Raw genomic sequence first — 25,047 nt, forward strand, 5'->3', positions numbered from 1 at the left:
CGCATGCCTCCCATATACAAATGTGGCCTTTCCGTCCTCGACATTACCTACGAAGGACGCAACCAATGTTTGCTGCCGACTTTCCAAAGATAGTTCGAAACACATGCGAACACTGTACGCGTAAAGAATACAGTGACCGCGAGGTTACGAGAGGTATTCACGTTGAACTTCTTTTGGAGCCAACATTGCGATAGGGAAAATTAACACTTGCAAAGACTATAGGTGTAGCACGAATTACATCGTGAGGAATAGCAGCTCCTTTCCTAGCAGCAATTGTGAACCGCCTGTCTTCATTGTTTTTTTTTTGTACCTCTAGATGGCGCTACTGTCCGACAGAAGGCAGAGCCTTCTATACAAAGGCTCTGACAGAAGGGACCCAAGCCTCCTAGTGAGCATCCTCAGCCTTGCATGCACACAGATTTAAACGTGAGTGCGAATTACACCCATGCTTCTAAGATAATTTTATAGAAGCATTGCAAAACTGGTAAGCATAATCATTTAGGATTTCTGGTTTATGAAGCGTGTACAGTACTTTCGCACAGGGCGGCCCCTAATAGATCCCATATCCTTGAAGCATAACAGGAACCCATTGAGCAGCTATAGTATCGCAGAATACTAGGCACTCAACATTAGGAAGATGAGTCGTGGAAGATGTGCTACCGTAAGAAATGGTGCGTTTGAGCAAAGCGATTATATTCACTGGGCATCTCATTAGCGCATGCCGTACAGGATAAACGCGTGCTGCCTGGTGAACAAGATTGAATGCGGAAACACTCTCTCACCGATTGAATCTATTCTCTGAGAAAACAGGCAGTCAGGTAGGGCCCGTTGGTGCTGCGGAAGCGCAGGAGGTCTCCCGGAATGTCCTCGCAGATATGCGTGTCGCCCCCACGGGCCCCAGGGTTGCTACCTGGAGAACGCGTAGGAATAATTCTTGTAACGTCGCCCCCGGCCGGTCTTCCTACTCGGCTTCGGCTGCCATTGCGCGCCGCGCAGCTCCGTCGCCTCCAGAGCTCTTCTGCTTCGTCTTCATCGGCGTTTATGTACACAGAAAGAAGATTGACCGGGTGTTCATTTGTTAAAGGGACCCCGAAAAGCTTTGTGAAGGTGGCAATCAAATGCATTCAGGTGGTAGAACACATAACGGGGGATTTTTGAGCCAACTGTGAGCCCCATACGTTGTACAGATAATTTGTAAACAATTTTTGAAGATCGCCTTTCTCAGCCGATGAGCGCGACGCCGCAGCGAGCCGACCGCGGCTGACGCAACGGCGGCCGCGGGTGACGCAACGGCGAAGGCGCCCCCTGATTCGCCCAATCGCCGGCAAGGTCGGCCGCCGGCGGCGTCACTGCAATTGGCTTCCGGCTGCTCTTCCTCCTTCCTGCGCGATCCCCAGGCAAATGCGGCAAAGGCCTGGTCCGCAGTGATTGACGCGAGCCTAGGCGCAGGAATGTAGCTAGCTGCTTTGAAGGAGGCAGAGAGGGAGGAGGAGTCGATCGGCAAGTGGGGAGAGGTGCATTTAATTGCTTCTGGCGCAGCTAATACTGAATGTAGATCAATAATTCCAACGGCATTGCATCGCTATATTGGTGCTACGTGACAATACAGGCCTTTTGTAACTTTTACAGAAGGCTTTTCTGGGTCCCTTTAAGTGCTGGTGACACAACCCCTAAAAAAAGCACTGCAACTGCCGTACGTCAGGTGCTGTCACGTAGTAACTATCTGCGCGAAGGGAGATACTTAATTGTTTGCAAAAATAAACCTGCTATACAGTGTCGTGTTAGCGAGGTATAATTGCCGGCATTTCCCCGTTGAGATTTGACATGGGAAAGCTTGGGGGCGATACATGAAATTTCTTCCTGTTTTCTTAGGGTGCATTTTTGCCGATTACAGTCAAGTGAATTAGCTGTATTTCTTTTTATTAGATTGCTCTAATAGTCATGTAACTGATAAAGGCACCTGAACCAGGGTGCTGTTCTCCCTACCCATAAATGTTAAGCACTAAAAAAACAATGCATTTTACGTAGGTATAATGTATAAGTATGGCTCTAACGTACCCCCGATTGTGACGCCCGGGTAAGTTTACTGATGAAAATTCTGGGAAGAAAATTTGACGCCGATTTTACCACGCAGATGTGCAAAAAAATGACATCAGTTACGCAACACAAGAAATTTTAGTTGACTCACGCAATTGAGGCAGCACAAATTGCTTATCCAGCGCCTGCTCGCATTAAGACTAAACATGGGAGCATTCACGGGCCTCGTTTTAAAGCAGCGTGGTAGTGGAATACATTCCTAAATTACATTATAGATTGCAGTTAACTCCCCGGGGATACATTCTTATATTTCGCGCCCCGGTCTAGAATTGACGTCGTTTTAGTTTGCGACTGTTTTACGCATCGAGTGAGCTGACAGGCAGACCGGGTTTCGGGTGTGGCGGCTGCTCTTTCTGGATGACGCGCTAGTCTGCCGTCGGAGGCCTTCAGCGAGGTGCTTTTGGTGGTGTAAGCCTCGCGCAGACAGCCAACCGGTCGACTGCAGCGCCTTCACAGTAAAGTGGCCCTTTTTGCTACTGAGACATTTTTCTAAAAATTAAATTGTTGTTTCGGTGTTTTCTCCTGGAAATATTATTTCTTCTCATACTTTTTCTGGTTTGAATAAACTTATTCAGAAATTTTTCAACCATGAACAGTACTGTTGTTGTAGGGGACCCATACAGCTTTATAATAATAATAATAATAATAATTTGTTTATTGATCCATAGTGATAATACAGTTATTGTCGGGTCAGCCCAAGCCAGAAAGGCTTGTCGGGCTGTACCCGGCAGTCAGAGGCAGATACAGAAGGCGTATACATCAGTGCACTGCAACCTGCCGGTAACTAGAAAAAAAAAACTGAACTAACATGTAGCAAAGGAAGCATTTCACATTTCAAAACAGGTTTCCACAGATAAATAATTTCAAAGATCGTTTTCATTGCACAGCAAATATGGCATCAGGAAGTGAATTGAAAGTGGCGGGAACATAATATTTTCTAACGAAGCGTCCAAATCGGATGAAGCATCTGGGTACATCGAAGCGCATATGGTGTCGTAATGGCCTTGCAGGTACATGATTAACAAGGAAATCACTGTTCCAGAAATGAGCACAAACCACTGTTTGTAAAAATAAGTTGTCAAAGGAAGGCAAGTGTAACGCTGAAAAGGGATTACTGTCATTTGGAAGATTGATATTATAGGCGACACTACGAAGCATGTTTTTCAAAATGGAGTTGACCTTTAAACGCCACGTAGTTGAACAATGATAGTAAACAGTAATGGCATATCATAAACAACTGTAAACAAGTGCATGACGAATGATTTTGTGAGTCTGGAATGTCATAAGATGTCGGCAGTTACAAAAAATGCACGATAATCCCCTGAGCTTACTACAGATATTAGTCAAATGCGTATTCCATGTCATATCATAGTCAAAAGAGATCCCTAAATATTTTACACTGTCGGAATACAAGATCGGGGCACAAGTGCAGGAAACACATGATGAAGGGTGTAGAAAAAGGGGTAGATTGAGTGAAATTTGCTTGTGCGGATTTCAAAAACATACGAGCTTTGTTTTTTGTGAGTTTACCGTGATGGAATTAACATCAAACCAGTTCATAACAGAAGGCACATCTTTTTGAAGTACATTAATTGATTCACAGTAAGCGGGGCGTGTCAACAAAAGGACAGTATCATCAGCGTATTGAAAAATACGGCAATATGTCACCACCGAAGGCAGATCATTTGTGTAAAGATTAAACAAAAGGGGCGATAAAACGGAACCTTGAGGCAAGCCAGATTTTAACAATAATTTAGAACTAGAGTAATCACCCACACAAACAATCTGCGTTCTGTAGTCCAAGTAGTCCCTTAACAGTGCATTAAAAGGACCCCGGAACCCCAGAAGATTTAATTTTTCTAGCAAGAGATTATGGTGTACGGAATTGAATGCTTTGCTTACGTCAAGAAAGAGGCCACATGAAAGCTCGTTATTTTCGAACGCCGAACACAGCAAATCAGAAAAGTCTTCCAAAAGTGCAGTTGTGCATTTTCCCGGAGTGAAGCCATATTGTTCTCGCGATAGGACATCAAACTTTTCCAGAAAACTGGTCATGTTTATGAGAATATGTTTTTCAAGAATCTGGACAACGGTAGACACAATGGAAATAGGCCTGTAATTTTCAATTTTTTTGAATGAACCTTCTTTATGTAAAGGCTTTACGAGAGCAGTTTTTAGTTCCTTCGGTATATAAGAGTGTTCTATGAAACAATTTATCATTTGCAGAAGTACTTCTTCCAACACCAAAAAAATTACGCTGCAGTTCGTGAACACGCACTTTATCGATACCAGGTGCTTTATTTGGGCTAAGGCTAAATAAGATGTCACGAAGGTTTGCTGCCGTATAGTAATATATACCAGAGGGAGATCTGGCGCTGCAACCAGGGGCTGCCGTTAGTGCACCATTCCAACTAGCGACGTTCCTCGCCTACTTGGCTTGGCTAGCCATGTGGCTTCTTCTTTGTCTGAAGCCAAAATCCGTAAAAAAGGTAAAGTTTTTTTTTCTTATTCAACGTGCATGAAGCTTCCAAATAATCACGATGATAATTCTTTTTCGAGGTTCAATTTTAAAATAACAAAACAACTTTGTATAATCTTTTACCTCGATATTGTTAGTTTTTTGCAGCCACAGCCCACTTTTCAACCTGTTCTGGAACCTCGCCAAGAACAAGTGCAATGTGCCTGCTCGCTGCATGACAGAACACACGCTGAAGCGCGGCTCCCCTAGACAGTGGCGCCAGATTCGCCTAGACAGTGGCACCAGGACCATCACAAGTCCAACACTGATCCATGACACTTGTGGGGCACACTGACACACAGCGTTACCGATGATTTTGTAAAAGCTAAGCGCTAAACGCTCACGCAGTGTGTTCAGATGCAGTTATTAGTGTGCCAGAATACCTGGCGATAAAGGCCCTAAATTGAAGCCACCATAACGAAGACATTAGGGCTGATTGTACGCGCAAAATAAAGCTAGCTGCAGCCCTGTTATCGAATTGTTATAAAAGCATTTGCATTCATGAAGGCGGGGTAAGATTATTTCTTAAGGTTGTCCTGAAATTCTAGAAGAGGGTGAGGTATACCGCGACTGTTATTGTACAGTGCCCGTCAGTCATGTATAGGGCAAGCGAGCACGCGGCTCCAGAGCATGCTGGGGACATCTGCTAACTTCTGGCTTAGAGATAGCTTGCCAGTGAGCGTGCGCGAATCTCGTACAGCCTCGGCTTATGGTCGTTTAGTATAGGCCACTCATTCGGCAGACGCCACCACCCGCGAGGGGCGCCTTTATTTGCAGTGCTAGCCGCAAGCGGTTGCACGGGCGATAAGCGCGTCGTTTGACGCGATGCATTATCAGCGCAGGCAGTTAGGTAATCACACAAAGGTTCGATAGAAAGCGCTGCACGGAATACTTGCTGGATACTTTTCGTTTACTCGGACAACGCCGCCTGTATAAACATTGCCTAACGCGTCGCAGGCTTTTCAATGGGAAGGGTAGGGACGCTTAGTTCAGGCACTCAGCCGCTATGTGGCGCGTGCCAGTGGATTAGAGTACCTGTATATAGCTCCCCTAGGGGAGCGATATACAGGAACTCTAGACATATCGCCCTACTTCACTGCTCGCGAGTCGCGAACGCTGCACCCACTCCTACGACGTGTGTCTGTCAGCTTGCCTGTAGGGCTTCAAGGGCCGTTTCGCTCACATCGTAGCCGCGACGGGGCGAAAGTTTTGGGTGCACTGGGGATCTCGTTCAGTGTGCGCTCGCTTCATACTTGCTGCATTTTCCCAAAGAGGACTGACGGAGGCGGACTGAAATAGTGCAACAACATATTGCTTGTCCGATAGACATATAGCTAACAGAAAAACGATATTTTCGGATGGGGCAGCCATTACTTTACTGATATTTATCTCTCTGGAGTATTTAGAGAAGAAAAAATTGCATACACATTTTTTTTTCACGCGTTCACTTCTACCATTACTTTCCAATAATATCACGTCGTTGAAAAATTTCGCAAAATTATAGAAAAAAAAGGATAAGCCGCTGAGGATCCCGCCACGCTGTCCGGGCGCTTCTACAGTACAGTCCTCGATTTTAGAAGCACGTACCCATGCGGAGTGCGAACAGCAGGGACAGAACGAGGCCGAAATGCGGAGGGGACAGAGGGGGGATGCCATACTCAAAAAATGTCGGGGCCTCTGATCCATGTAAGCGCGCAAAGCCGGCATCACCCTACGGCAGCACAAGTGATTTTGCTTCGTGGAAAAGGCGGTTTTATCAGCGACAGACAACGACAGACAGGCATGGTGAAAAACAAGACGGCGTAGGAGCGCCTCCTGGGAAACGCTAAACAAACTTTCCACTGTTTTGCATAGTTTCAGAGAAGCGGCGCTGGTCGGTGGACATGAAAGCACGCAGGAAGGCTACGGAGGGGAAAAGGGTAGGAGAGAGCAACAAGAGAGTGGCTGTTTGGCCATTTTTAGCTCAGGTGTTAGGCAATGTTTATACAGGTGGCGTTGGCTCGGAGTACGATTCAGAAGATTGGCGCAGGTCGTTTCGATCGATTACGTAACTGCCTGCGGTGATAATGAACCGCGTCAAACTACGTGTCTATCTGGCCTATCGCCGCTTACGGCTGTTACTGTCAAAGACATGCCCCGCCCCCCGTGGGTGGTGGCGTCTGCAAATTAGACTGGTCTATGCGAAAGCCCGCCCTGCCTGACATCTGCGCACGCGCAATGGCACGTTATCTCCAACCCAGAAACCTCCAGCAGATGTCTCCAGCACGCTCAGGGCCCATGCGCTTGCTTTCCCTATACAAGCCAGACACGCACTGTTCAAGGTATTATGAACACAAGACGTTTTTTAAATGCAGAGCATTTCAGTAACTCACGATGTCACCCGCGTTGACGTCCGTAGTCGTAGTCCGCACCCCTCCCCCTACACTATATAAAAAAATACTATCCGGCGCCTGGTTTCGATCCCTCGACCCTGCGGGCGAAACGCAATGTACATGGTGTTTTTCCCACTGCGCCACAAAGCCGACACAGAATGGGAGGCTACGAACGCGCCTTATATCCTTGACTCATTCAAACTACGTCAAAAAGCTGCTGATACAACGCATTCACTACCACCAACTCCCCAAACACTAAACGTTAACGCAATACACCCACCCCCTATGCGACGCATTTACTCGAGTCCCCCTCGCGGGGAGATGGGCCCAATTTTTAATGTTTTTTTATTCACCTTTGCCTCCTGGAGAAAATATGCGCCGTCATTCTGACATACATATGAAGTGGCCCAATGAACATTTGTCCTGACGCCATCAAACTCCTGTATTGCCTGGGCACATCTGCAGATTTCTGGCTCAGAATTTGTACCTCTCGGGAAAAAGTGAAACCATTGCAGTCAAGACATATTTCGAAAATATCAGGCAATCATACCACTTCGGCATTAACACTGTAAAAAACTTTGCAGAACTCTCAATAGTTTTGCTGTATTTTTCGTGAAACGTTGTGGCCCATAACATTCAAAGGGATAGTTTCCATGAGTCTGGAATGTATGCAGGGAAGTGCAAAGCTTGAAACTCCGCACAATGAAGGGTTTTCCCCTCAGTATTAGCTGTGCGAAAATGCATTGCATTACACTGAACAACTCTAGAGTAATCACATCTGAAAAAACTGCGATAAGCCGGAAAGCTACGCCTGCATCAAGAAAATGTGTACGGCTGCGATCGCACACCTGCAACGAACAGTTTTGTGTCGTCAGCAAATTTATTTTTAGGTTTTCGCGGTCCGACGACCGAACACCTGGAGCAATAATCGCACCGTGCGTTGTTCGCCCTGCAGTTGAAATGATGTTCCGTTTCCGCACATACGTTTCCGTTCGCGTCAGCTCCATATTCATCTCTGGCCAATCTTTGCTGCTCAAAGGACGCAACTCCGCTAAATAACGTCGAAGGTGAAACGAAGCGCAGTAAGTCACCCAAACATTTTGACAGCAGAGCCTGCTTAAATTGTATAATACAGAAGTGCTGGAAACTATTCTTTCGCTAAAGCTGTCGTAATTTAAACTGAGCTCCTACACGAATAAGAACGTTTCATTTTGCGGGAAATTATTAAGAAGGCTGGCGTTTGCTCGCAGTTAGCAAGAGACAGCTGTGCCTAGGCAAAACTGGAAATGTCATTGTTCAATTGCACTATCGACTTTCAGTTTAAAGCAGTCGAACAAAAAACGGCGTCGGATATAAGGTACGAAATTTCCACTCGGAGTGGAAAACTGAATGAACGGACTTCAATCACGCTTACTCTTAAAAGGCGGTTAGCCTGGTGCTCTCAAAAATAACATGAGTTACGGTACGTACTCTAAGAGAGAGCGCAGTTTATTACACAGGACAACCCTAGGACAAAAAGAACGTACAGGACGTGCAGGTCTTGCCGCGCTGTGGTGGTCCCCTGTAGTTTGAATTGAGTTTATTTTACAACCACGTCGCAGGAAGACCAGGAGTAAAGCTGTTGAAACAGCTTGAAGGGTACTGGCAACAATCTTCTTGTCTCCCTTCGAGTAGTCACCGATACTAACGAGCCCAACATCACACCATAACGAGGTATCAAGAGTGTCACTTGTGTGTTGTGGACTGCGTAGCGTGTTCTGTACACAGCTGGTGCATATCTGTGAAATATTTTTTTTTTTCTGAAACCTGCATGCTATACTCGCGTATGCGGTTTGAAGGGATTTTTCTTGCCGGTAGTGAGACATGACAACAACATCAGAAATTGATTGACTCGAAAGATTGATGTGTATTAAAAATACTACTATTACATTTGACGCCAGCTTTGCTCAAATAAGCTATGGAATTAGAAAAACAGAGAATAGTCATAAGGATTACGAGCTCCTATTCTATACTAGAGATATGACGCATTAAAATATACTACGTGCTTCTAAGATTGGCTGCGTGCAACTTAGAGAGCGGTTATCAGTTTCCAATCTGAGGTATGCACGCTTGGAATGTAGTGTATTATATTTTACAGCAGTAAAAATGGCGTGGAAAACAATAGAAGTTCCAAAATAACGAGTAACTATACACGCGCTGTATAGGGAACAGCCACCCGACAACGCTGCGAAACAGCGTTAGTGCGCGAACGATTTTCTAACACAACAGCGGCTGAGTGCAACAAGCGTTGCTGTTTACGCGAACCTCTTTGTAGCGTGATACCCAACATTTCTTCAAACAATAACTATAAACCGTCATAAAATACGGCACGTGCGGGTCCGACCAGAAGTAAGCTGAGCAGCACAACTCACAAAGCAGCATCGCTACTCCACACGGGAAGAGCGACGGAAAGCAAACGAGTTTTCACATGGCCTCCTGCATCGGGACAAAAATTAGTTTCTGTTCGCGGTGTAATGGAGCATTCCAGTCCGAATGAAGTCAAGATCCTAAGTTTATTTTATATACCTGTCTAGAATACATAACAGCTGACGGCACGAAACATCCACGTGCACGGAAGAGTTAAACTTGTAACCGAAATTACTGCATTGTGTATTGTATAAATCTGGACAAGAGCTGAGAATACCATAAAACACCCAATACTTTAACTGAAACAAAGTTTTCCACAGTTGTAACTATGTTGCCGTGATCATGGTTCACATTATTCCTAAAACCTGTATAACTAAACATGGGGATGTCTTTCTTCGTCGCAAGGTGCCATAGAATGTCTCTCGTTCGAGCCAGAATTATTAAGTTCATTTGATGGGCACTTCCCCGCACTCAAAACACCTGCTTGCGGAAACCCATAGACGTAATTACAACAAAGAATACACGAATGCCGCTTGGTACCGATAGTACCAACTTCGTTTATATTTACAATCTGATTTTTTCTTCCAGGGAGTTTCGAATCGACAGGTTTGGTCTGATGTGCTGAGGTTTCTGCGGGCTCTTTCCAGCTTTGGATAGGAACAACGTTTGCGTGCCGCTATCATGAATATCCAAGTTGGCAGGACCTTTCTTGATGTATTTTAACTCTCCTGCATAGTTGTGCATTTACTGTATGGTCGTCATGCATTCTTTGTTAAGTGCGCTAAAAAATCAGAGTCCTTTCATTCTTGAAAGAGGGAATTCCAGCAAATCTGCGGTGGGGTTAGATTGGCTTTGTTTGGGTTTACCTATTGCGGGAATTTGCCATGTTCAATTACATGTACAGTGGCCCCATGTGTACGAAACAGACTAAGGACACACACGATTATTGGGCAGAGGAAACGATGCTGTATTACTGCGCGGCTAGGCGAATCACAGCGCAGGCTCTAGTGCGCAGCACAGGTGGCGGGCAGCATGTAACACACGGCATTGGCGATGGCGGGGTTCCAAAGCACCACGTGAGGCGTGGGGTGTACTGACTCGGGAGAGAGGGGGCACCGGTGGATGGGAGTATAAAATGAACCTGTAATCATACCCATAGATGACCATGCTCTACTGTGCAACATGTGGGAAAATCATCTTAGAGACCGATCTACACAAAGAAGTACTGACACCAAAATTTGATGTTCCTTTTTATGACGATAGTCTTTCTTGGGCTACTGCAACGCAGAAATTTTGGCCTTTCTCTATTTCTGTTCGTATGTCTGTCTGTGACTCGATTCTGACACCCGACCAAAGTGAAACTGAAGCTGCGCAATAGCCTTATATACCCACAGCCAAATCTAGACGTCTACGTCCGGTGGCAAGCTTCATAGTTGTCAACATTGTTGAACAAGAAGAAGACTACGAAAATGTGAGGATGAAAATCAATTCATAAGTGATATTTTCAGTGTTCCTTTGTTAAAAAATTCACGGATGTTTGTTTTTTGCAATATCAAATGAAATAATACATTAGCTGAAGAAAATCGTCGCCTGCTGTTCTCCATGCCACTATAGCTCCTGGAGGAATTTTAAGAAATCAAACCGCAACACTAATGAAAGGTTCCACTAGATAGGTTCCGCGTTCTGCTTGGAATGCACTTGGAGCAGCGCAACGTGGTTCTGTAAACACTATATTTGGGTGCCTCGAACCACGCGCGTCTCCGCTGTACGGCAACGCTGGCATCGAGGCACCTGGCGTGGAGCAGTAGAACGCGGTAAATTCAAAATTACTTGAACAAGCCTCTAGCGTGGTATCTGGGGAGGAACGAGACGGAAGAGGAACGGCATGAGGGCTGAGCGGGAAAGAAAAGGGAGGCGTTTACATGGCAGGGGCGCCAGTCGACTGCCGTGTTGCGTCGGCATGTGCAACGAAAGGAGGAGATACGCGGCCATTTTTTTATTGTTTTTATTGATGCCAAAGGGACTGGCAAACCCAAAAGAGCAAATTAAATTATTGAGCCCGCTAAAATTAATTACATTCAACGGCCTGAAAAATCATAAGTTTTGGTTTCCCGCGCTTCCAGCCCTGGACGCGTATGACGGAATCATGGTATGACCTCACCGTTTTGTACGCATGTGAAAACGTTGCGGAGGAAGGTGGAGGCGTTCTTTCGACCACCGCGCCGCCGAAGTTAAGCGGCTGAGCTAGCTGAAGGCGTGAAGGCCTGCCATTGTGGCCGATATTTGTGCACCGTTTTGAATAAAAGCTCTGTTGGCGATTTCTATTTCGATTCGGGGCTATATTATTCACTCTTAGGCGAAAAGGACTAAAACAAGGACTAAAATACAGCTGTTAGTCTTCGCGGGCAACAGTTCATCTTAAATGGGAGTATCTGTAGCAGGGTGAGTGCCGTGTGCACAAATGCTGACTAACTGTTCGTCCCCGCCGATCTGTAAGGAGTAACGGGAAGACGAAACGCATGCATTTAGTCTCTTGACTGCGTCGTTAATCCCCTAATGGCGTCGTCGTTGCCAATTCGCGTATATGTCTGTGGACAGTTTCAGATTTCCAAAACACAAGTCATTGCAGTCAGTGGGTACTTTAAATGGTGCCACTGGAAAAAAATCTCGATGTTAATTACAATAATAGCTCCTAGGGTTAATAGAGCGGCGGGTAATGGCAAGGAGCGGCGATGCGTTATCGACAGACGCTTCTTGGCGAGGTTATGTTGATACGCTGTGTTGCATCCGATTCAGGCGAGGTAATAACGGCTAATGAAAGATGTCAAGCCCGTCAACAATAACACAAATATTAGTGACAATAGCAAATGTTGATCCCCAAGCGTAATTAATATGTATGTTTCAAAAACGAGAAAAAACGCATTAGTTGCTGATTGCAACTGCAAAATAAAATTGTTTGCTACAGGTAAGCGTCTTGAAGTTATCTTTTACACTCGGTACATAATTGTCTTGTGCACCAAAGCTATGACAATGCTGCAACTGCTGTAAAACACAGTTTCATCTCCCAGTTCCGATCGTCTAGCGACGCTAACTTGAAGAATTCAGGCTAAGCAACACCAAATTTGATTTCACCGATGCAGGAAATTGTGGTCTATTTCCTTATTGTGACACTCACACAGACGACCGCTTTCACACACGATACCTTGAGCACTTAACGCATGTATCGAGCACTAAGAATACACTTAGTTCGCGCTAATTTGTGCGGAAACAAATCAGTCGTCCGATGACCCAGCCATCTATCTCAACAGGCGAGGAGTTGATTGCTCTTTACGAGAAAAAACTGTTTGTGAGGCTGTACTTAGAATCGAAATGAGCAAAGGTCCCTCAAGTTAGCAAAGCGCTAAGCGCAAAGCGCAAATAGCGGTCACGGTCGCTTGCACGGATAGGGATTCCGGGACCAGTTGCAATGAAACCATCACCTGGCACAGCACTACACGCGCCGTGTTGTCCTAGCGGGCGACTTTAACTGCGTTGTGAACGCCGGCGACAGAGCAGGTGCTAAGGGTGTAGTGGACGCGTCGGCGCGGACTTTGAAAGCGGTCCTCTGATAGGGTGACCTGACCGATGTGGCCCTTCAGCGTGGGTGGTCAACCACCCGCTTCACTAGATGGCGAGGCACGTCACAGGCTCGCCTCGACCGGGTTTACTTGACGGGGGACGCGCTGCCATTAGTGATCGATTGCGCCGTCACTCCTGTCGCGTTCTCGGACCACGGCTTGGTGACATGTATTATTCGAACTGAGCGCGAAATTAGAAAAAAGGCCGGCAGCCGTTGGCTGATGAACTTCACGGTCCTCGAAAACGCGTCCTTCGTCGATCGCGTAAGAGGTGAAATCGAAGCAATGAGCACGGCGCCCATTGATGGAGCCGCGTGGGAGCGCTTCAAACAGCAGGTGAAAGATGCAACAATCACGATCGAGCGACTGGAGTCGAGAGACAGAAGGGCGAAAGTAAGTCGACTGGTGGAGTGCCTGCGCTCCCTCGTAGAAGCGGACGAGGAGAGGCCGGGGGAATTCTCTGAGGACATCCGTAACGTGAAAGACGAGATCCGCGCTGAGCTCGAAAAACGGTATTGGGGGGCTCCTTTACGGAGCAGGGAGCAACGAGTGGGGTCCGAGGAACAGCCATCGAAGCATTTCGGCGCCTTCGAACGAGCAAAGACAGCCACTAAAAGGATTCCCGAGGTGAACCACGCTGGTGACCTTGCTAGTGGAAGCGAAGAGGTGGAGGCTACCTTCAGTGAATACTACGCAAGGCTGTTTTCCCCGCACGCTCATCTTGAGGCTCCTCCACCGGAAGTCACAGGCGCGTTGCCAACGGTTGCAGAGGACGTAAAGGCCACAATAAACGAACCCATATCGGTAGAAGAGGTGAAGTGCGCGATCAAGAAACTCTCAAAGAATAAGTCACCGGGGCCCGACGGCATAATCTCGGAATTCTATCAGGTGTTCTGTGAAGAGATCAGCCCTGTATTGGCGGCGGTCTTTGATAACATCAAAAACACAAAACTGCTACCACCCTCCATGCGGATCAGTAACTTAGTCCTTATCCCAAAAAAAAACCTACCATAACACGCCACCCAACGTGGAAGACTTCAGGCACATTAGTCTTCTTTCCACCGACTATAAAATTCTAGCCCGCATCCTGGCACAACGCCTCGAGACAGCCCTCATTAGTGTGGTAAGTCCTCACCAGACATGTGGGTTTAAGGGACGCTCCATCAACACCAACCTGCACCGCATGCGGACCATCTGTCAGGTGGCGGAATCAGGCATTCACCCCTTAGCTGTCCTACAACTAGACCTTAAAAAGGCCTTCGACCAGGTTGACCACGCCTTCCTGTTCACGCTCCTCGGCCAATGTGGGGTAGGGAATACAATGGTCGAGTGGATAAAAATCTGCTACACCGCCATCACCACCAGTATCATCATAAACGGGGAGGTGGGGTCGCCCATCGACATCGGAAGGTCAGTCAGGCAGGGCTGCCCTATGTCCCCGATCCTTTTCGCATTGTATATTGAACCACTTTGCAGGATGGAAATAGCGTCCAAGTCAACCAAAGGCTTGGTTCTAGGCGACGAAGAGCTCAAGGTGTTGGCCTATGCGGACGATGTTGCGTTTGTGTGCTCCTCGAGAGAGCAGGCAGGGAGGTCGTCGCACTGGCTGAAGCATTTTGTCGATTCTCGGGGGCCCAACTCAATCTTTTGAAGTCAGAGGGCGCATGGCTAGGGGAATGGCCCACCAAACCACAACAACTCTACGGAGTTCGATGGAGGGAGGCCATCACCCGCTACCTCGGGGTAAACCTAGAAAACCGCACAGCCACCGCCCCCAGATGGCAGATGAAACTGGCAGCTGCTGGAAGGAACTTGGAACCCTGGAGAGCGCAACATATTGCCCTCTTTTCTAGGGCACATGTCTGCAACGCCTTGGTATACCCGGCCATCTTGTACGCGGCCCGAGTCTCGACCATTGACGCAGGCTCAGTGGCCAAGCTACGTCAGTTGTTCGCTGTTTTTGTCTGGCGATCCACGTATGAGCCCATGCGCCGCACCAACGTTTTCTGGAGCGCTGAAGCCGGGGTGCCTGGGCTCGTTAACATAGAGCTTAAACTAACTGTGCAACGATTTCTGTACTTCCGATATCACCGAGATGGCTTCCTCCAGGCGGCAGTGCAAAATTTAGGCTCGTTGCACCTCGCCCCTTGGCTCGTAACAACAGCGGAGCTCCGAAGTGGTGCCCGTACAACAGGTTTTTACAGAGAAGTGTCGGGGGCCCTCCTACAGGAACACTTCTCGTGGGAATACATCTGCTCAGTGAAACCAAGGAAGCTGTATTGGGACCTCGTAGAGCAGACCCCCCCCCCACCGCCCATGTACCGCCTACCACCCCTTGGTCGGCCGAAAAGTGACGTCGTGCGGCGAGTACGGAAGCTCCCTATCCCGACCGGCTCGAAGGACTTTTTCTTCCGCTTTCACACGCGTATACTGCCTACAAAGGCAAGACAGGAGGAACGCGGTTTTTTTTCTGCCAGGACGGGCCAACTGTCTACTGTGCGGAGGGAGTGAAACGGCCGAGCACGTATTCATGGGCTGTAACACTGCGTTCTAGTTCTGGGATGAGCTGCAGTGCTCCTTCAACACGCGCTGGAAAATCACTTGGACAAACTTGAAGTTCCTAGATGCGGACTCGGAACGCCAGCTTTTCCGCGACTGTATCCACGTAATAGGGCTCCACTCGCTATGGAGGGCGAGAGTCGACGCCGTCGAATGTACCGAACGCCCCCGACCGGCGTGGCGGCACTTTGTCCAAAAGGCACAATGGGCAACCGCCGCCCTCGACGGGGCTGAGGCAGACTCCGAGCTACGCGACGCACTGGATCGGGGAACGCGAGCTCTCATGGATTTCAAGTCATAACAGCAGAGGAGATAGGACGCAATTTGAGGGCTAGCTTCGGGTAACGCTGGAGCCCAGTTATACCAAGAAATGGCTTTACCCAAGAACTCTACTTTCTTCCTTCCCTCTATCCCGTTCACTTCAAACTTTGTGCAATGACACAAAAGCTTTGTAGGCAATATCTCTTGCTTAATTAATTTTCAAAAACGCTCTGTGGCTTTGCGGGCAATACTCCTCGATTGGCGTACACTCACTCGGCAAAGCATTCTGACCCTCTCCTCGCATGATAGCCGATCGCCTCCTTTTTATGTTTAAGTGAAGTCATGTTTTGATGTGCTCGGAAACCACTGTAATCACTGCATACGGCTCTGTATATATTTGTAAACAAAGTTATTGTTACAAAAAAAAAAAAAAGAGGCGGCGTGGTGTCGTGGTAGCGCGCCGGGTTCCTTGCATACAATTGCGGGCGTCGGTGGTTCGATCCCTGCTGGTGGACGAAATTTTTTTCTCTGCGACTCTCGGCAGTTCGTCCTTGGGGAGTATCGGAACGGACCTACCGATTGGCGGACTAACGGTTCGTCCCCTCACATTTAGTCCCGAAAAGGACTAATGATTGTGGCAAAGGCAGTTAGTCCCCCAAAGGACGAACTTTTAGTCCTTTTTGCCTAAGAGTGTCGGCACCTTTTGCACGGGCAAAAAATTGTTTGGCGAGAGTGCCTTTCTGGGCAGCGGTTTATGCTGATAGCTCTGGCTACGTGCATGAGTTTATGAACACGCCAGCGCCCAGTCGTCCCAAGCTTGGCCTCACGTGTGAAGTGACGTCACGAGTTTCGGACGAGTGTTGGAGGCACACGGCTTCGTCACTACCTTTTCCTACCACGCAGTGATGCCAGGCCGATGTCCATTTGCGGCGCGCCATTCTGTGTGCTGTTCCGTCAGCGCGATAAACGAGATCAAATTGAAGTATGTTCCACGCGTCGCAGGCCCCTCATATTCGGGCAGGGTATTCTGTTGAGAGAACTAAGATAACTGAGTAATAATATTAACACGGGAAATTTGTATTAGTGCCCCACTAAGCCTTTAACTGCCAAGATAAGAAAAAGGTAGGCGAAATTTTTCTGCTCCTTCATTTTTTTTACAACGGGAAAAGATCGACCAAAGCAACTATCGTAATATTTCGTAAAAGACTAAAGGTTGCAGACGAAGTCAACAATAAGTTGGTGTACCAGTTAACGGTAAGACGTAGGGGCTCAAAGAGAAGCGTGCGTAGCTTTCTCACTGATCGCTCACTTTCTACGCAACGTTACAGGATGTGCAAAATCAGAAAACAGTTCAGTTTTGCTCGCCATTTGGAACAGTCAAACGCCAGGGTTTATTGATATGGACGTGGAGACTGCCGTATGTCACCGGGCGTAGCGATCTCTTGTCACATTTTATAAATGCGGCGGAGATCCAAAGGCACGTACTCATAGTGTGACTGGTCAATGACTGATGTTCTTGTCACGTGCATCATAAGGTGGCATTTTTTTTTCTTTTTTCTTGGCGACAAAGCGAGGCCTTCCAAGCGGGCGCTGTTGCAGAATTTGACTCATCATTCTCAGGACTTGACATTATGGACGTGAAAACCCTTGAGTAGCTTAGAGTTTTTCCATCCAGTGCAAAGCCGTCTGTCGTGCACTGAAGCTAATCATTTAGTCCGCTAACATCCATTGCATACCAAAAGGGGAAGTTACCACGAGAGAAATTTTCGTGGCGCCTCGTAAAGGTGAACCGGACTATCAGATAAATTAGCCTTTTGCTTTCTTTGACTCAGAGAAGGTTCTAGTAGCTAACAATGAGAGTCCACAGCGCAGTAGACTGGTACCGACCGAGCGATAACCCTCTTAGTGACGCTTTTGGGGTGTGAGCGTGCTCCCCACTTCAGTAATCATTTCTGAGATAAACAGCGCGAAAGAACGGGACAACAGAGGAGTAGCCTAACACAGCGCTGACTAACAACTGAAGTATTATTATCGCTGGACAGCAATAAATAGGAAGGAGGAGGGTGACACGTGACGCTAGACTTAACAAAAAATGATTTACAAACAAAACACAAACAAAATGCCGCGCAATCTAAGCTGTTTATCTCAGAAATATGTACCAACTGGCCCACCTACAATCCGTGTTTCAGTAATCATGTTACAGTGAATACCTGAGTCCCGAGTAGGGAGCGGAATAAAAGCAACGCATCTGTCCGCTTTCTTTTTTTCCATGGAAATTATCTGTGCCCATTGCTACTAAGAAAAATCTTTCAAAATTAGACTAGACCACACGCACGTTGTTGTACTCGGAAACGTACCCTATTCGAACTACAAGATCTTGATGGGGAAAAAGAACTGAGTGTTTTTGGCTTCAGTTCCGCGCCAAATACTTTCTTCCACTTCAATTTCGACGAAAATACCACATCCGCCAATATTTACGATGATAGAAGCGCGCAAGCCGGGCGGCAGGAGACACACCCGCGCGCAGCGCGAGCTGCGTTTGTTTAGGGAAGTGCCTGTTCTGTGGACCATTGTACTTAAATAGGTTGATAATATTGATGATGATGATGATGATGATCACTAACACAGGATAATGCCCAGCATTACTTTGTAGACAAGAACACAGGGTGAAGTTCAGGTTGATTCTGTGGACCGTACATCGGTTTAGTTGATCCCCACCCGTCTAAAGCGACTTAAATGACACGATTCCACACTAACTTACATAAATATTGCGTAGAATTGACTTAAGAGAACAGGTTACAGCAAAAAAAATCACTTGGGAACAAAAAACTTCACAACTGCTGGGACTTCAACTCAGAGCGTGAGCGCCAAAACCCAGGGCGCCAAAACGCCAAAACCACTGCGCCACCGAAGCCAACAAGGAGCCCTTTTAGCAGTAGTTCAATACAGAAAATACCCGTGTGGTCTGCTCCACAGAATATTTTTGATTGATTGATTATGGGGTTTAACGCGCCGATGCAACGCACGCTATGAGGCGCGCCGTAGTGGAGGGCTCCGGATTACTTTTGACCCCCTGGGGATCTTTAACGTGCGCCTAAATATCGGGCACACGGGCTTTTTAAGTGCAGAGCACTTTATGGGCTCCCCTTGTCGCTTTAGCTCGCTGAAGGTCGATGCGGCTGCCGGAATCAGGCGGCGCAGCGAGATAACGGACCAAAGTAGAGCCTTCTGTACAGGTGTCAGGGAGTCACGCCGAGGTTTCCAAAACCACGCGGTTTAAATAGTCGTAACCATTCAAACCTCGTGAACCGCTGGCGCTTGTCATGACATCTTACCGTTATTTAGCGCAAAGAAAACTGCAGGTACATTTCAAGCAAAATCTGTGCATATAACCGGCAGCCCCGCGTTCATTTAGTTAGGAACGCTCGTTGGGTTGGTTTTTATATACGATAGTAAGCGAAAAAGCTGGCGCGAAAACTGCAGGTACATTTCAAGCAAAATCTGTGCATATAACCGGCAGCCCCGCGTTCATTTAGTTTGGAACGCTCGTTGGGTTGGTTTTTATATACGATAGTGAGCGAAAAAGCTGGCGCGCAAGAAAGAAATGGAGCGTTGGAAATGGCACAGAAAGGCTCCGGCCGCGCAAGAAAAAAAAAATTCCACCATCTTCCCACGTGGGAACCCTGAGGGGATGCAAAGCCGTGGGGTAGTAGCGTGTTAATTGCTTGTTAGAGTAAAGACACGTGTAGTAGCACATTAAACGTCTTTTTTATTTATCGAGTAGTGGGGAACGTTTTGCGGCTTCTCGTTCTCGAAGCGAGGAATCAGCTGTTCGACGCTGGCGTTTCGAAGCGTTGTCACGTTGCCGAACGCCATCTGGATCAGCTACTCGCCGCTGGCGTTTCAAAGCGGCTTCTCGTTCTCGAAGCGAGGAATCCGCTGCTCGACGTTACCGTTTACGTTCGGCGTCGCGAGCTCTCCTCTTTGCAGCCTTGTCTTCGGAGGTGCTCGCGGTTCTGACAGTGTGCTGGCTGGCGCTAGTTGAAGGTGTGCCAGCCAGATCGCTGACGGAATTGTTGGCGTCCATTTGCAGCCATCGGACGGCGCAGTACCGAAGGAGCAACTGAGCGGAGCGCGGACGGATTTATTTGCAGAGCAGAGGGAGTGGAGAGGAGGAGCAGCGCGCATGCGCGTGATTGGACAGCTGGTGTGCCGAGGGGAGAGGAGGAGCAGCGCGCTAGCACGCAGGTGGTGTAGAGAGGAGGAGGGAAGGGAGAGCGGCGTTATCACAGCTGTTGTGGAGAGGAGGAGAGGTGCGGACGCCGGACGATGGAGGGTCGACTAAGAGATGCTTTGCATCTAAAAAATGCCTCCAACCCACGCTGTGAAGGTGGTTGGAAAGCAAAGCTTTAAACGACACTCAGAACAATTGCCCATGCGACATCACTTGAATTCACACACGTGGCTCTGCATAGAGTGAAACCAGAGATTCTGCCAGCCGTTACATAGAATTCGAGGGGGCGGCGTCCCGAACGCAGCAGCATCGTCTGCCACGGCCGGGGCAGAGCGGCGGACGCCGCCGCTGCAGCCCGGCAGTGACGCGTTAGAAAGAAAACGGAGAGGAGCGTCTTTCGAAGTGTGAGACAGCGGAACCTAGCCATCCCGATGTACTAGCTTAGGGCGACGCCACTGCGCGACACAAGCGCTGACAGCGAAACCATTCGGCATGTGAGCTTAGTGATTCCCATTTATACCTATTTAAACTAGTTAGTTTAGTAAGTTTGGGAATTGCGAGAAAGCTGAGGGAACTTTTATAAACGCCATTTATCAGAACCAGTTGCTACTTTCACCTTTTGTAATATGTCGTAAAACACAACCGAATTGGGGATCACCAATTTAGAAAACGGCGTCCCGTTCGTGGCAAGCAGTGCGCAAAAGGAAGCGTTTGTCTAGCGGCCAGATGTCTGTATGTGGTTTGTACATTTTGTTTTCCCGCCCTGCAAACAAATCCTTAACGTAGGTTTGACGTACGACCACTTAATTCCGTCGGGTTCGGGTTACCCTCGAGATGTTGTCGAAGAAGTTAATCAAGCCGTGCGAAGGCACCGCACAATGGACGCAAAGCTACACCAAAACGGGCCCAAAACAACCGTCGCTAAAGCAAACATACTTCCGCGAACGCCCCGCCATCTCTAGTGTGGTCCGTGACTGCAACACTCCGCCCCCCTCCCCCGCCTCCGACGCGTTGGGAGTTTGTTGGCCCGCACGCCACGAAATAACCATTGGCTGATAGAGCTAGAAAGCCTGGCTTTAGAATTTCGCGTTCGAAATGACCGATAACAGCTCTAGCATACGAAGTTAAACCAAACGCAAAAAGGAACAGAGGTCCCGCTGGCGCAATTTTTTGGCGGGGGGCGCGCGAGCACTGCGAAGGCGGGAAATTTGAAATGCAGCAGTGAGCGGATAACCACGCTGCAGCCCATTATGGCGAATCACTGCTTTTCACTTCCGACAGCTTTCACATTGAGTGGAATTCTTTGAATTTTTTTTATTACACGGTTTAACGCGCTGACACTACACAGGCGACGTGGAGCGCTGTAGTGTAGGGCTCTGGATTAATTTTGACCACCTGGGGATCTTTAACATGCGCCGAAAGCTCGAACACACGGGCGTTTTCGGTTTTCGCCACCATCAGATATATGTCCATACAATAAAGCTGAACATCTGTGGTCTGGTCCGCAGAATAGGCAGTGCGTTAGTTATACCATTGCCTGGTAAACGAACAATTTTGTGGAGCGTTGCTAACATGCGACTTGCTTCGCTTCTCGGCTAATTAATACATAATAATAACCACGCGGCACGCTCCTCATATTTCTTCCTACAGGTGTAAAAAAATATCGATTTCCATGTTTAAGACCGGCTTATACAACGTAACCCAAATTTCCGTCGAGTTCGAGAGCATCCGTAAACGTCAAACTGATCAATTCCTGTCAACAAAGCGCCACTTGGTGCCCTCTGTCTTTGAATTTAGCCGAAATGAAGAGCTAACGGCCTGTTTCTGCTAAATTAAGCGCAGCACGTTTAAGTTTGGCGCACTTTTTGAATCGCAGTTGTTTCGCTTATGTCCACAATATTTTTGATTTGCGAGTTAAATGGTTGAAGCCGGTGAACCTCTCAGTACGAATGCATTGCTTGTAAGACATTTTTCAAGGGGCCTTATAAAACATAAAAATATAGAGGCTCTCAGCCGTTCTTCTATGCTTTGTGAATATTTTCACACGGTGAACGCTCGCCGCTGAATAAACTGAGGCGAGCACAAGACTGAACCACTGGCTACCAACGGACAGTATACATCGCCAGGAAAAGCTAATCGTTATGCTCCTCCATTGAGAACAAAGTGCCCGAGTTTTCGTTCGACACGGGCGTTTAGGTTCGATTGGGCATATACACCTTCGCTGTAAAAAGACCTGAGAAGTGAAAACCCTTATTCATTGCTAAGTACACTTTAGTTTAGTGGTGCTACAGTTCTGCGAATGTTTTTTTATTCTAGATGAAGCCGAAAATTCAAAACGGCATTGTGCAATCTCCGTATCCTGACTGCGCCTCCAAGGAATGCAAGTCTATACTGACAGTGCTGAAGGAGATGGTGGAAAAATATGGCTCTAAAATTGCCATGGTAAGCTATATATTTAACGATCCGAATAATGAAATAATTAATGAATGAATGAGGAAATAAATATTAATTAACTAATTATTAATTATTTCAAACTACATGAGAAGGTCGGTTGAAGTTCCCCTGTACGGTCGCGAAGTGTCTGAGATAAGACCCAAATTTTCAAAGTGCCATGCATCCAAGCAAAAACGGAAGCGAACGGACACATGTGCCCGCGTACCCAGGACATTACAGGCAGCATTTACCTATTTTCAACCAATTTATTTCTCTACTCTACTGCCCTAAATGTCGGCATATAAGGTTGCGGCTGGGCTGCGTTTCTTTCATTCACCAGTCCTTAGAAGCACTCGGAGCATAAATTAATTAAAGTTTTATTCGTTGTTTCGCAATCTCCGCTTCCTATTGTGCATCAGGTTGGTGTGGAAGGGTGTCTGGGGCAGAATTTTGCGGTGGTAGTGCCAGAGCTGTGCATGCACCTACGGCTACTACCTGTTTAGAAGAGAGATGCAGCTGTAACGGTCGCAGTACGCGCCTGACTGCAGCGATGAGAATTAGCCACACGTGGTGGAAAGACGAGAGAAAGAGAGAGTGTGAAACTTCTTTATTGAGCAGAGCCTCGGGTGAGTGGAGCCTTGTTGCAGTTAGCCATGCGGCGCCCTGGATTACAAAAAGGGGGAACAGCGCAAACTCAGACAAAACACAAAAACACAAGAAGAAGAATGTGACAAACACTAGCGCTGACTTACAACTGAATTTTATTCCTTGGCTTTTCACATATATGCCAATAGTCAAAAAACACAAGAAAAGCAGAAAATTTCACGATAGCGGGAGATACCAACCCGCTCGTCACGCTTCACCGACGCCATGTGCCACAAACAGTTGCTGTACTACCGAGGGACAGATAATTAATCTCTTCCTGCGAGAGGGACAAGGATGGAACGCTGACACATTTATCTTTTCTGCACAATATTTCTGCGGCTTCAATTATTTCTCTTGTTATTTTATCTTTGTGTCTTGAAATGACCTGCGTTTTTTGAAAGATTGGGGCGCATCCTCGGCAATAGCACCCGTCCTGGATGCTACCGGTCTCTCAACCAGCAGGAGCTGATCGCATAGGTGGGATCCGGACAGCATGAAGAGGAATTACGAGTAAAGAGGGGGGCGCGTCTACGTTCGTTCTTTCTCTCAGCAGTAGGGGCGCCCGGCCCGTGCCTTATGCGCGTCGGCGCTGTCTAGCAACGGCGACGCGTCTTTGCCCTTCTTACTCACTCAACATTCGTTCCCTTAAAAAAAAAAAGAGAGCTCCGATGCGTCGGAATGTAGGCTAATGTCATTAATGGCTGGTCGCGGGATTTTACATTAATAAAATGGTACTTGTGGGATAGTTAGGGCGGCGGATGAGTTTCGACTGCCTCGCAACTCGTTCAATGCTCTGATTAAAACGTGCATTTAGTTTTTAAAATTCTGCTTTGTTAGCCATAACAAGCCCGAACAATCAAACAAAGGCACGTATAAAATTTGTCCAATGAGGTGGCTGCTTTGGAGCAACTGAAGCCTTGAAGACATCTTTGCATGTATAGGGGAGGTTCTGTTTAGCGTCGTTTTTTTCGTGTATATTGCTTCTCTGCACTAGAATCAGGGGTTTCCTCACCAACTTAATCACACAAAGCATTAATAGATGGCATACATGAAGCCTCACTTTACATCACAAGAGTTTGTGAAAGGAATGTGGCTAGAAAGAGGGCATGTTAACACGAAAGTGTTTTATGCCCGGGTACGCCGAGATATCACGTCATTTCCGTCGCGGAAGTGACGTCACCAGAAAAAGTGCCATTGAGGCTGCGGCGCCTGGATTCGACCCCATGTCCTCTCGAGTTCTCTCGCCGAAAAGGGAAGTACGTAGCGCTCCACCGACTGCGCTATGCGAGCAGAGACGTGACCAGCTTTAAGAACGCGCCTTATGTCGTTCCCCATGACTCATTCAGGTGGTGCTGCCGTCTACGAGAGGCGAAGCGAAGTAGTGCATCATGACGCTAATGAGCGCCGACAGTTGGCGTCTCGATGCCAGCGCCTTCGTGTACGGGGGACGCGGGTAAATTGAGGCACCCTCCGCGCTGGCGTTATTCCCGTGACCGTTGTGTTTCAAGCTGCTGTTTCTGTGTACGTCATTTTTGGTTTCGTTGTCCCGGAATAAACCGGATATTTCTTTTTTGTTTCTTGCGTGTCGGCGACACTTCATCTGGCGAGGTTAGGCTCGCGAACCCTTCGCATATGAAGGAGGTTCCTTTAACATTCAACTGCTCCTGTGAAGGCACCTTTCACTTTCGTGTTTTACACCGATTCCTATGAAAGAGGGATCAACCACAATTTTTTATGGTAATCATGCAATCGAAAGTCAACTTCCAAACAGCAGAGTTTTTTTTTTAAAAAAACGCAGCACCAGCACGCGGAGGTAATGGTGGTCCGCCATTCAAAGGTCAATGTGTAGTAATCCGCTGCTCCCTATGGGGAATACGGCCCACTATTTATTTTATGTTAACAAGA

The 25,047-nt window shown here is 47.5% G+C and overlaps 1 protein-coding gene across 1 annotated transcript in view; it reads left to right on the forward strand.

Annotated features, from left to right (window-relative positions):
• The first annotated feature begins 7,948 nt into the window (after positions 1-7,948).
• The window catches only part of LOC144172592 (luciferin 4-monooxygenase-like), a 59,264-nt gene continuing 42,165 nt past the window's right edge, over positions 7,949-25,047 (forward strand). Inside the window, exons 1-2 of the mRNA XM_077701248.1 lie at positions 7,949-8,069; positions 22,381-22,506. Coding sequence (XP_077557374.1) covers positions 22,381-22,506 — 126 coding nt within the window. The 5' untranslated portion in view covers positions 7,949-8,069. The remainder of the gene's footprint in view (positions 8,070-22,380; positions 22,507-25,047) is intronic.

The sequence above is a fragment of the Haemaphysalis longicornis genome, unplaced genomic scaffold (genome assembly GCF_048455015.1).
Source record: "Haemaphysalis longicornis isolate Haplotype H1 unplaced genomic scaffold, Haemaphysalis longicornis Haplotype H1 scaffold_244, whole genome shotgun sequence".
NCBI classification, from domain to species: Eukaryota; Metazoa; Arthropoda; class Arachnida; order Ixodida; family Ixodidae; genus Haemaphysalis; species Haemaphysalis longicornis.